Below are 14,065 nucleotides of genomic sequence, written 5' to 3'. Positions count from 1 at the left end.
GAATGAATAAGGATTGTGTTGTGTGTGTGTGTTGTGTTCCAGGCTGGGGCTTCAGCATGGGGACAGAGTTCCAGTTCCACGGCTGGAGGGTGTTTGTGCTGGTCTGTGCCCTGCCTGCCATCACCTCCCTGGTGGGGCTCATGTTCATGCCTGAGAGCCCCAGGTTCCTCCTGGAAGTAAGATCTGTTTTCTCCAATTAAAAGATTGTTCACAGATGAACAGTTCAGAAACGTGGGTTTAACATATTGTGTCAATCCTTTTTTCCCCGTTCATAAATCAACACAGATTTTGTTAAATAAAACAAAACTGATAGATAAAAAGAGTGAGGGCTACTATCCTGAGGTTTCACTCAGAGTATGTGGTTGTCTTTGTTAGAATGCCAAACATGACGAGGCGTGGATGATCTTGAAGAATGTCCATGACACCAACTGGAGGGCTAAGGGCCAGCCTGAGAAGGTCTTCCAGGTGAGTGGCGACACGACAACAGTTTGACAATAAATAACACGCTCTTGAAGGGCTGCTTGGTGTTTCTCAGCATCACAGAATATCATGAAACCTAACTAGAGGAGTGACCATCATTTCATTCCCGTCAGGTGACCCACATCAAGGCTCCGAAGACCAATGAGGATGAGTTCATTGAGATCCAGAGTGCCACAGGGACGGCTATACAGCGATGGGCCGTTCGAACCCTCACTCTGTGCAAACTGGTAGGCCCCAAAATGTCCTGAAAACAAACGTGTTACCTAATGAGACCAACATTAACAGTAACAGGCTATTATTAGGTGACGTGTCACTATGCCATGTTTTCATTGCAGATGCTGAGGAACGTTGCTTCTCTCTTGGGACCTGAGCTGAGACTGAGTACGCTGTTCATGGCCATCATCTGGTTCACCATGGCCTTCAGGTAAATATATGTACAATATATGTGATGCCAAAGAGGTAAGAGTGTATATATAGTGTGTGCAGCTGATTGTAAATATATCAAGACTGCATCACAAATGGCACCCAATCAGGATGCAAAAATACTGTATGTGTATTCTAACGTTGGTTGTCAATGTTCCTTTTTACATTGGTCCAATAACTCTTGTTACCATTGTGTTTCAGTTACTATGGACTGGGTGTGTGGTTCCCTGACATGATCAAATACCTGCAGCAAGAGGAGTATGAGTCCAAAGTCAAGGTGTTCCATAGAGAGAGAGTGGAACGCTTCCACTTCAACTTCTCCCTGGAGAATCAGATCCACAGAGAGGGAGAATACATCAATGACAAGTATGGCACCTCTATCGCCCCCTTCTGGGCCTTCTCATTACTACACCTAAGTACCACGTGTAGTAATATTACAGTCATTACATTATCATGTCTCTTTAACATGACAGTGTAACATTTCATTCTATGTAAGTATGGTGCCCAGGGGCGCAACTTTGGTTTTAGAAGTGGGGTGGACATAATTATAATAATATATATTTTTAAATGATCCAGTCAGATAAACACTCCAAACATCCTCCTGACCGCTAGGAGGTGTCCGCATGGTCCTAAAGCACACCATTGCCTCCATTTGTATCACATTCCAATTATAAAACTGGGGGGGGGGGGACAAAAAAGCATTTCTGAATGTGGGGCCCCATCCCCAGTGAAAGTTGCGGTCCTGATGGAGTGTATAATTTCTTTCAAAATTCGACAGACAATTTTGAAGAGGGATAGTGCTGTCTGCCATTCTAGCATGTAACCATTCGTTAGCTGTGTGCCACTTGGTCAAAAAGTCAGGAATCATGCTTTTGTGTTCCATCCCTTTAGGTTCATCAACATAGAGATGAAGTCTGTCAAGTTTGAGGATTCACTGTTTGAAGATTGTTACTTTGAGGACATCAAGTCCACTGAAACAATGTTTGAGAACTGCACCATCAGATCCACCGTCTTCTATAACACAGGTGGGAGCCGCTGGAGGTGTTACAGTAGGCCAACCAATGCATCACATTGTTAACAAGTTTAACCCTTTGGAAAGTTTCCAAAAGCAAAAAAGGTTCAACGGAGATTGAACTTTTGCAATAATCAAGTCCTGCTCAATATGAATGAAACATTGTGACCATACAGTGTCTAATGCATGCCAGCATCATCAATTACTATTGCTATGTTTCACTGTAAAACGACAGTACATATTGACCAATGGACTAAGAATTGCAAAGCCATGCATGTTGCTCCGTGTATACTATTTATGTATTATCAATGCCATTGTCACATTTCCTCCAGACCTGTACGAGGAGAAGTTCATAGACTGTAAGCTGGAGAACACCACGTTCCTCCACAACAAGAGGGGCTGTCACCTGGACAACGACGAGGAGAACGATGTGCTTATCTACCTGGTCAGCTTCCTGGGGTCCCTGGCTGTTCTGCCCGGCAACATCATATCAGCTCTGTTCATGGAGAAGATAGGCAGGGTCAAAATCATAGGTGAGTAGGTCTGCATTGGACAAAGTACAATGGTAAAAGCTTCCTTTCGTTTGAGCTGTATTAGCTCTTACGATGGACAGGTAGGACAAGTGCAGATACTGTGTAGAGCAGCAGCTCAGCTATTGCTCCCCTGGGATTCTGCTCTGCAATTGTCAGATGAGAAAGGTGTTATGAAGTTATATCTATGCGTGTGAGCCTTGAAATATGATCAAGGAACATTGAAGTGTGAATGAATCGTACCGCACACCTCACGGCTACATCACCCTCTGCACACGACGTGCCACTGAGCTAAGCGACATCCTACCGTGAGCCCGCTCTGCTCCTCTCTCTGCAGGCCTCTCCATGCTAATCTCAGCTGGGTGCACCTTCTTCCTGTTCCTAAGCTTCAGTCAGGCGGCCATCATAGCCTGGCAGTGTCTGTTCTGTGGGGTCAGCGTGGCAGCATGGAACGGCATCGAGGTCATCACAGTGGAACTCTACCCAGCCTCCAAAAGGTACCGTACAGCAATTTCTTAGATTAGGCCTATTGGATATATAGCTAGATTATTCTATATCCTATGATTGATTTTTATACTCTTAGAACTACGTATGTCAACCCATTATCAGAAAGTAATAAAGTTGGTTTCCTGTGGTTACTTAACCTGTGTCCCTAACCTCCTCCCACAGAGCCACAGCGTTTGGGGTGTTGAATGCCCTGTGTAAACTGGCTGCTATCCTGGGTAGCTCCATCTTTGCCTCCTTTGTGGGGGTCACCAAAGTCGTCCCCATTCTCCTCTCCTGCGCTGCTCTGGTGTGCGGAGGCCTGGTTGCCCTCAAGCTACCCGAGACCCGGGAGAAGATCCTCCAGTGAGGTGGTCATACTGGCCAAAAGGTCAAAGGTGCCAGGAGCAACCTTTACAGGTGGAGTTACTCTGAGAGACACAGGCATTAAGCAAGATTGGCTGTGACCAACAGGAATTGACAGGAGTTTTTTCCAGCAACATATTGAGAACCTTTAATAACATGCAGTGTGCTTCATTGTCTGTTCTGTCTCACCAGTTATGATGTGTTTGGAGTGAAATTCTTTCAAATCTACTCCGTATATATAAATTATTCTTGGGACCAAATGGACATTTTCTCTAATTCAATCGCTTATTTATCAGTCTATGAATCCTAATTTGCCCTACTAATGTATGATACTGTACATCTGAGACCAGATGAAACATCTGAACATGTATAAACCTCGACGGCCACTTCGGTAACCAGAAACAGATTTCTGGTCGTGGAAATCTTTCCCCAGTGCCATTTTGAATTCACATACTGTTGTTTTGTTCTGCCAGAATTACGTTTTTTTTTTTTACTTGTCCTCAATGAATAGCTCTACTTTCTCGCCAAAATGTAAACTCTGTAGACTGTAGCACTCCCTCCCTGTTCTTGTCTTGTGTTACAATCAACCTACGGTATGGAGTGGGAGAACAGCAAATATCCTTCACCACATCTGTACTGTATTTTTGAATGTCTAACTTTAGTTGAGTGTTAAGAAGTTATAGTCCAGCAGTAGGTCGCCGCAAGAGAAACAACATATAACTGCAATTTACTGCAGTATTTGACCGTTCCATTCGAATATTATTTTCCTGATGAATATGCCCTTGGAAACCACGATAAATCGATTTATTTTGTCGATTTTTGGGGTCCAACGTCATAATTGAATCTAACTAGCAACTTCATTTAGCAAACTGTTTGGTCCATGAGTGTGTTTATGTGCTTGCTTGTAAATGTTATCAGTTTCAGCCTCCACGTTACTGCACATGATGCTCTTGGCTGTGCTTTATTTGTGTTGTCTATGCGACGACATCTTTAGTTTTTCTGTTTAAGTGGTACCACATAGAAATATGAAGGAAAATGTATTTTACAATATGTGGGGGAAATGCTCTTATTGTATTGGGGATGGGGGATTCACTGAAGCACACCGTGCTGTTATTGATAACTGTCGACTGAGTTGCATGTGGGTGTGTGGGTGTTATCTACCTACCAGGTAATGTTTCTGTGTCTTTTTCATGTGTTGTTCAAAAAGCAAGTCGTCTGAATGATGTTTGCTGTGTGTGTCAATGTAAATAACTGACTGGATTGTAGCCTGTACCGGCTTGAATTAACAATCACTTTAGTTAGTTTAAGCATTCATAAGCTGTTTCTTGTCAAGTATTGAGGAGCCAATTGCATTTATTTTCCAATACAAAACAATACTTTTGCCAATTATTTTTGTCATACTAACAATCAAACAGGTACATGCTTTGCTGTTGAAACACTATTTTACATTTGACTATCGTTATTGTATCTACACTATATTCACACAATAACGTAAGACATTTTTAAATAGAGAAAGTTACAAAGCAAGAATGACGGTGATATTGAATGATCCTTCTTCAAAGTGGAGCTTTGGTTTCCTTTAGCTAGTCTATCGAGCACTTGTACCATCCTAGACACAATCACATTATTGCCGATACATTATGTAGTAATTAATACTTGTTATACCTCTCTTGAAAACATACACGGAGCTGTTATCAACTGAGCTGCCGGAAGTTATCCGCCTTACCTGAATGCAGCGGTTCTGTCGAGTCGTAAGGTACACAGTGTTTTTTCAATAAAATCTGGTTTCTTTCTCAAGCACATGTTTGAACTGCATCACCGCGGTTATCAAGGGATCGGCTTATGAATACAGTTCTTGGGCGGTTTGTTTTTCTGAGTTAGTTTGTGTGTCCGTCATTGTAAAACAGAAAAAGCCATGCTTTGTTCTTTGATGTTTCTATTTTGATCTCAAAATATTGTCTGTCACGGTAAAAGACATTCATTTCACATACATGTTTCGTTTTGTGACTGTGAAAAAAAATAAAAACCAATCTATCAGTGTACTGTGAGCGATGTCTGGTTTCTACTTGGCATCAGCGCTGTAATATGGCACTCGGTGATAGACAGACCTGGTTGGTTCAGGTTTCTCCAGTGATATGAAAGGTGTAAAACACGAGCATGAGGAACTACACAACTCTCATAACGCATTCATTCTGAGTTGGAAACATGCTCTCTTTACGCTTGGTTGAGATGTTTCGAGTCAGACATAGAACCCATTCAGGGCTTCCCGTCATTTCACCTGTTTTGAGTGGGGGGACATTGGAGGCGTGGGGGATGGTCCTCAACAGAGAGCATTGAAGGGGGGGGGGGGGGTAGATTTGTGGGTGGTGATGTTTACTCTACCAGAGGTGTGAAACAACTCACTTCCCCAGGGACAACATCAGGACACTGGGTCCAATACAAGAGTAAAAATGGGAGCTGTGGATATTTATAGGTAGGGCAGGACAGAATACGAACAGTGAATCAATCATATTCCTTGGTTTGCATATTGTATGAGGAATTGTAAACAATTATACAGGACATAATAGAGGTTCACTGCTATACAAATATGAATCTGGTGAAAATCCATCACAGCTCTTCTCTAAAACCACAAACTGGGTTCTAAGGCAAAAACTAGACTCACTGCTTTAAACAACTATGGAGTGCTGAGTGTGCGCCCCTGGGAAGGCTTGGGCCATGTCAGGCAGGCTGAAGGTTCTGGTTGCGTGGGGGGCGGACAGGACAGGTGCCAGCTCTGTCTCTAGCTGTAACTCTGAGGTGCCAAAGGCCACCACAGGCCCACTGGCCTCACCCCCGCAGTCCCACTGGCCCCTCTCACCCCGACCAGGGTGAGCCTAGGGTCACTCAGGGCCAGGGCAGCTGGGGATGGGGATGGATGCCAACCGTTGTACAATGTGTACAATAATGGAACACTGCAATACAGATACACTACTGGCTCCACTAAAAATGTGACTGAGAATAATTGGCAAGCATGTTCAAGTATCCAGTAGCTCAACTCTCAAATGAAATGAACACCTTTTCTTTTGTGGTTTGAATGTTTAGTCACATAAGGAAATGCAAAGTTGTGTACAGCACAGTGATCTGGGTCATTTTTTTCTCTCACAATGTCCAGATCTAGACATTCTATTCACAGCTATATACTTGATCTATCTACAGAGGGAAATTCAGTGATCTGGACCTGTTCACCAAGGGTCGAGATGGGTCATGTAATTCCTAATCCTGCACTGTTTCCCATGGAGATGTTCACGAGTTAACAAAACCAGGCTTCAGGATAAACATAAACGTGTGAGGAAAACCCCCACGGACCTCCCCCAGTCTCAGTCCCAGTGCATCAGGTGGGCAATGCATCCATTACTTATGGTGCTACTAGCAGTTGCGTAACTATCAATAACATTCTCTTTGGCTCATATTTGAATTAATGTCAATGTATAGGAGTGTGTGTTGGTGTGGGAGGGGTACAGGGTGAATGTACATATCTACTATGGCAGCCTAAAACCACAACATGACAGGTCAACCGGTCACAGAGTACACCGATGGTCAGTTTAGGTTCAGAGAAGAGTCAGGAGTGACTCTCTCACAGCCAAGGCGTCACTTGGCACCTCTAATGAGCTCAGCTAAAGACACAACCACTGTGTGAATCTGTAATGGAAAGTCACGCCACACGTGTAACTGGGACTAAAGAGATAATCAAACATAATTAAGACCTTTCATAGTGGGCTGTGATGACCAAAATGTACACATAATGCCATGCCCAGGGAATGGTATGCTGTAACTGACTTACATTGTTAAAAATTATATTACGCAGCAGTCTTTCAAATTTTCCCTATGTTATATCAATGATTAATGATCAAGTGATGGATTGATTGACAATTATTATAAATATTCAATAATATTTCATTTAATGTGTAATAATGGCTCTATATGCATAAACATTTGTTTCAGTCATTGACATTGGAGCAATTATTTCGCGCCTCATGAAAAATTAAGGCAGTCAATGAATCTGAAAATTCAGCCTCTGAACCACTATGGTCTAAATGAATAACTTCTGAACAGTGGCCTTTTTCAAATCCTTGGCTGATGTAACTCATGAGGGAAATGATTACAAAACCAGATGATTTGAGACCACAATGGCAAAAACATTATGAGAGCAAAATTGTTTATTGTTTTGGTCAGGGGTCAAATTTGACACGTCTCTCTCTGAGCAGCAGTAGTTGTATGATTTCCCAGCAGAGGACTGCATGGTGGAGCCTCTCTCTGTCCAGTAGGGCTGAGCTCTGGGAAGCTCTGGGAAGCCATGTTGATGGCCTGAGAGGGCCTGCAGAGGTGTCACTTCACACCTCCGACTCCTGCATAAAACCAGGGCTCTCCTCTTCACCAGCCCACAGGCCAAGCTCTTCAGTTCAGCCCTACTGCTCAACACGCAGGACAGGACACAGACAGACAGCATGGATATGTCTGCCCCTCTTCTCAGCAACTATGGTGTTGGTGTTCAGTACCACTGGAGTTATCCCAGTTCGGACTCTGAGTTTTATAACGTCTCCTCTCCAGAGACCTGCATCCTCTCCCCTTCTGCCTACATGGACTTCTCATCCTCCTGCCTGCCTCGGGGGACCGCCACAGAACCTCACAGGTCCACACACTCTGGAGGAGCCAAGGCATCCGCTTCCCCATCCTCCAGCGACGAGGGAGGACCCTCCGGAGGGAGGATTAGAAAGAACCGCTCCAAGAACCCCAGCAAGCAGAGACAGAGTGCCAGCGAGAAGGAGAAGCTGAGGATGAGAGACCTGACCAAAGCCCTCAACCACCTCAGGACCTACCTGCCCCCGTCTGTGGCTCCGGCTGGACAGACTCTGACCAAGATCGAGACGCTGCGCCTCACCATCGGCTACATCTCCCACCTGTCGGCCCAGCTAGAGCTCAGCGAGGAGGCTGTGTGTCAGAGGAAAGAGCTGAACCTCACCGTGTCAGGACACCACGTATCGCCTCAACAAGACTCTGTGGGCCTGTGCCAGTTCAACAACTCCTCCTCAGGGTACTGCTGGGGTGAGGAAGCAGAGGTGGGGAGACGTGCAGGCCAGGAACAGATCCTCCACACAGCTACGCCCACGTACCCGCTCCACAACACTGGGATGGAGAGGCACCCACTCAGCAGTGAGATGGACACGTGTGCTTACGACAACAGCTTCAACTCCAGTATGGATTCGCTGTTGGAATCGCCAGAGTATGCAGAGGCTGCACAGTCATGTCAGGTATGTACAGATTCAATGTACAGTATTTAGATGTTCAAATATTTTTCAATTTATATGGTCAATGACACGTTTTATTGCTGTTAATTTTGTTTACTCACAATAATTGGTATCACTCATTGCAATTTTTCAGTTTGATGGTTTTAAGGAAATTAGAAAATCTGTTTGAACCAGTAAACAAAATATTTTTTTTCTCCTTCAGATATACAGAAAAGATGTCCACTATCAGAACATTCCTCAAGACTTCTGGATGTAACAGAAGTCCTCATCAAGATAATCTACTGTCCAGTCATAGACGTTTACTTTGATCTACAGAGTATTTATATGTTAATATAACTCGTTTCTATTATTTCCAAATTCTAGATTTTATACAATGTACATTGTAAATACAAAACTTTTTTTAAGTGTATAATAAAATATTAACTAATAACTAACTAATGTGTCTTTGGCTATTCCTGTATTTAAAAGTAAGGGTTTTGTAAGTAAATTAGCAAGTTTGTAAGTAAAGAAGCATTTTAAGTTGTAAGTAACAGTATTGAAATATTAATGGAATATTCTGTACTTTTAAGAGAATCTACTGTCCAGTCATAGACATTTCAATCTACAGAGTATTTATTTGTTAATATAGCTAGTTTATTACTTTCAAATTCTAGATTTTATACAACGATCATTGTAAATACAGAACGTATTCTAAAATGTATAATAAAATATTAATTAATAACTAACTACTGTGTCTTTGTCCATTCCTGTATTTGATTCTTAAGGGTTTTGTAAGTAAATAAGCATTTTAAAATGTAAGTAACAGTATGTAAATATTAATGGAATATTTTGTACTTTTTCTGTCTAGACGGTTTTACTTCCTCCATAAAAGTCAGCCCACACCACCAGACATTTACAGAGGCATATGACACGGAGTGCATTTTGTGATTATGGAACACAGCATGGCAGATTTGCCAGCATTATAACTGCTTTGATAGAAATAAACTCAAACAGTCCGGCTGCCAGCTAACATAACCACAGCACCAATTGAATGAAAGTGAGCGCTCTGTAGGTCAAAAACGTCATTTTCAAACCAATATTTTAAATGCATGAGTAGCCTATACCTTCCACATCAGTACACACACTGAGGAAAGAATAACATAATCAAGAATGACTATGAAACACAGGATCAAATTAAGATCCTACATCTGTACATACCAAAGCTTCAATCGTTGGTCTATTGTATGCTTCCACACAATCTCCTTAACTTCAGAACACTGTTTATCTTTCACAGAGAAGATATAAGTCAGGACCCACACTCCCCTCTGACATTAGCATTCTAATGACCCCTCTTATCCTAGACCAGATAAAGAGCTTAGCACTCCCATGCTAATACAAGGATGAGAGAGTACTGGTGGGCACAGTAAACAACAAGCTATTTTTGCCCTGGATCATAAATCAGATGCATGGAGGATAATTAATGAACTCCTTCACTTATCTAAAATATTTAACTTGACTGAAACCATGGATGCTGGTAACCTGTTGGTAGAAATGACTATATTGTAGCTATAAACAGGTTAGATCAAGCTTGGATCAAGTGCCATGTCGTGGTCAGTATGCCACGATGTGGCAGAGACTGGAAGTGCTGCCATTCCACACACGTGTCACAATATCAGCTATGTATCGGCAATGTATCACTATCAACTATGTATCAGCTATGTAAAAGTAGCAACTATGTATCAACTATGTATCAACTATATATCATCTATGATTCAGCTTTGTAACAGTATCAACTATGTATCAACTATGTATCAACTATGTAACAACTATGTAACAGTATCAACTATGTATCAACTATGTAAGAGTATCAACTATGTATCAACTATATATCATCTATGATTCAGCTTTGTAACAGTATCAACTATGTATCAACTATGTATCAACTATGTAACAACTATGTAACAGTATCAACTATGTATCAACTATGTAAGAGTATCAACTATGTATCAACTATGTATCAACTATATATCATCTATGATTCAGCTTTGTAACAGTATCAACTATGTATCAACTATGTATCAACTATGTAACAACTATGTAACAGTATCAACTATGTATCAACTATGTAAGAGTATCAACTATGTATCAACTATGTATCAACTATGTAACAGCATGAACTATGTATCAACTATGTAACAGTATCAACTATGTATCAACTATGGAACAGTATCAACTATGTATCAACTATGTATCAGTGTTGTAACAGTAGCAACTATGTATCAACTATGTAACAGTATCAACTATGTATCAACTAGGTAACAGTATCACCTATGTATCAACTATGTATCAACTATGTATCAACTATGTATCAACTACGTAACAGTATCAACTATGTTTCAACTATGTAACAGTATCAACTATGTATCAACTATTTTTCAACTATGTAACAGTATCAACTATGTTTCAACTATGTAACAGTATCAACTATGTATCGTCTAGGTAACAGTATCACCTATGTATCAACTATGTATCAACTATGTATCGACTATGTATCAACTACGTAACAGTATCAACTATGTATCAACGATGTATCAACTATGTAACAGGATCAACTATGTATCAACTATGTAACAGTATCAACTATGTAACAGTATCAACTATGTATCAACTATGTAACAGTATCAACTATGTTTCAACTATGTAACAGTACCAACTATTTTTCAACTATGTAACAGTATCAACTATGTATCAACTATGTATCAACTATGTAACAGTATCAACGATGTTTCAACTATGTAACAGTATCAACTATGTATCAACTATGTATCAACTATGTTTCAACTATGTAACAGTATCAACTATGTATCAACTAAGTAACAGCATCAACTATGTATCAACTATGTATCAACTATGTAACAGTATCAACTATGTATCAACTATGTATCAACTAAGTAACAGCATCAACTATGTATCAACTATGTAACAGCTATGGAACAGTATCAACAATGTATCAACTATGTATCAGCGTTGTAACAGTATCAACTATGTATCAACTATGTAACAGTATCAACTATGTATCAACTACGTAACAGTATCAACTATGTATCAACTATGTAACAGTATCAACGATGTATCAACTATGTAACAGTATCAACTATGTATCAACTATGTAACATTATCAACTATGTTTCAACTATGTAACAGTATCAACTATGTTTCAACTATGTAACAGTATCAACTATGTATCAACTATGTTTCAACTATGTAACAGTATCAACTATGTATCAACTATGTATCAACTAAGTAACAGCATCAACTATGTATCAACTATGTAACAGCTATGGAACAGTTTAAACAATCTATCATCTATGTATCAGAGTTGTAACATTATCAACTATGTATCAACTATGTAACAGTATCAACTATGTATCAACTATGTATCAGCGTTGTAACAGTATCAACTATGTATCAACTATGTATCAGCGTTGTAACAGTATCAACTATGTATCAACTATGTAACAGTATCAACTATGTATCAACTAGGTAACAGTATCACCTATGTATCAACTATGTATCAACTATGTATCAACTACGTAACAGTATCAACTATGTATCAACTATGTTTCAACTATGTAACAGATCAACTATGTATCGACTATGTATCAACTACGTAACAGTATCAACTATGTATCAACGATGTATCAACTATGTAACAGTATCAACTATGTTTCAACTATGTAACAGTATCAACTATGTATCAACGATGTTTCAACTATGTAACAGGATCAACTATGTATCAACTATGTAACAGTATCAACTATGTAACAGTATCAACTATGTATCAACTATGTAACAGTATCAACTATGTTTCAACTATGTAACAGTACCAACTATTTTTCAACTATGTAACAGTATCAACTATGTATCAACTATGTATCAACTATGTAACAGTATCAACGATGTTTCAACTATGTAACAGTATCAACTATGTATCAACTATGTATCAACTATGTTTCAACTATGTAACAGTATCAACTATGTATCAACTAAGTAACAGCATCAACTATGTATCAACTATGTATCAACTATGTAACAGTATCAACTATGTATCAACTATGTATCAACTAAGTAACAGCATCAACTATGTATCAACTATGTAACAGCTATGGAACAGTATCAACAATGTATCAACTATGTATCAGCGTTGTAACAGTATCAACTATGTATCAACTATGTAACAGTATCAACTATGTATCAACTACGTAACAGTATCAACTATGTATCAACTATGTAACAGTATCAACGATGTATCAACTATGTAACAGTATCAACTATGTATCAACTATGTAACATTATCAACTATGTTTCAACTATGTAACAGTATCAACTATGTTTCAACTATGTAACAGTATCAACTATGTATCAACTATGTTTCAACTATGTAACAGTATCAACTATGTATCAACTATGTATCAACTAAGTAACAGCATCAACTATGTATCAACTATGTAACAGCTATGGAACAGTTTAAACAATCTATCATCTATGTATCAGAGTTGTAACATTATCAACTATGTATCAACTATGTAACAGTATCAACTATGTATCAACTATGTATCAGCGTTGTAACAGTATCAACTATGTATCAACTATGTATCAGCGTTGTAACAGTATCAACTATGTATCAACTATGTAACAGTATCAACTATGTATCAACTAGGTAACAGTATCACCTATGTATCAACTATGTATCAACTATGTATCAACTACGTAACAGTATCAACTATGTATCAACTATGTTTCAACTATGTAACAGATCAACTATGTGTCAACTATGTATCAACTATGTAACAGTATCAACGATGTATCAACTATGTAACAGTATCAACTATGTATCAACTATGTAACATTATCAACTATGTTTAAACTATGTAACAGTATCAACTATGTTTCAACTATGTAACAGTATCAACTATGTATCAACTATGTATAAACTATGTAACAGTATCAACTATGTTTCAAATATGTAACAGTATCAACTATGTATCAACTAGGTAACAGTGGACAGCAATAGCATCGAATAGTCCTCGCGATATGCAACTGTTCAGGGAAGTCAGGAACCAATACACGCAGTCAGTCAGGAAAACTAAGGCCAGCTTCTTCAGGCAGAAGTTTGCATCCTGTAGCTCCAACTCAAAAACTTTCTGGGACACTGTGAAGTCCATGGAGAACAAGAGCACCTCCTCCCAGCTGCCCACTGCACTGAGGCTAGGTAACACGGTCACCACCGATAAACCCATGATTATCGAAAACTTCAACAAGCATTTCTCAACGGCTGGCCATGCCTTCCGCCTGGCTACTCCAACCTCGGCCAACAGCTCCGCCCCCCCCCCCCCCCCCGCAGCTACTCGCCCAAGCCTCTCCAGGTTCTCCTTTACCCAAATCCAGATAGCAGATGTTCTGAAAGAGCTGCAAAACCTGGACCCGTACAAATCAGCTGGGCTTGA

At 40.0% G+C, this 14,065-nt stretch overlaps 2 protein-coding genes across 3 annotated transcripts in view; both read left to right on the top strand.

Moving 5' to 3' along the window:
* Positions 1–5,342, top strand: part of sv2bb (synaptic vesicle glycoprotein 2Bb) — a 45,997-nt gene extending 40,655 nt beyond the window's left edge. For both annotated transcript variants that reach the window (XM_020457047.2, XM_020457046.2), the window contains exons 5-13: positions 43–176; positions 376–465; positions 594–707; positions 816–904; positions 1,105–1,269; positions 1,795–1,928; positions 2,248–2,448; positions 2,783–2,942; positions 3,115–5,342. In XM_020457047.2, coding sequence (XP_020312636.1) covers positions 43–176; positions 376–465; positions 594–707; positions 816–904; positions 1,105–1,269; positions 1,795–1,928; positions 2,248–2,448; positions 2,783–2,942; positions 3,115–3,298 — 1,271 coding nt within the window. In that variant the 3' untranslated portion in view covers positions 3,299–5,342. The remainder of the gene's footprint in view (positions 1–42; positions 177–375; positions 466–593; positions 708–815; positions 905–1,104; positions 1,270–1,794; positions 1,929–2,247; positions 2,449–2,782; positions 2,943–3,114) is intronic.
* A 667-nt stretch (positions 5,343–6,009) lies between these two features.
* On the top strand, positions 6,010–8,835 carry mespbb (mesoderm posterior bb). The gene is made up of 4 exons (XM_020456939.1): positions 6,010–6,161; positions 7,694–8,376; positions 8,431–8,582; positions 8,782–8,835. Exons 1-4 carry the CDS (start codon positions 6,010–6,012, stop codon positions 8,833–8,835), a joined length of 1,041 nt encoding a protein of 346 aa, XP_020312528.1.
* Positions 8,836–14,065: the final 5,230 nt, after the last annotated feature.

Source organism: Oncorhynchus kisutch, linkage group LG22 (assembly GCF_002021735.2).
Source record: "Oncorhynchus kisutch isolate 150728-3 linkage group LG22, Okis_V2, whole genome shotgun sequence".
NCBI lineage: Eukaryota > Metazoa > Chordata > Actinopteri > Salmoniformes > Salmonidae > Oncorhynchus > Oncorhynchus kisutch.
This window is presented reverse-complemented; position numbering and strand designations above follow the sequence as displayed.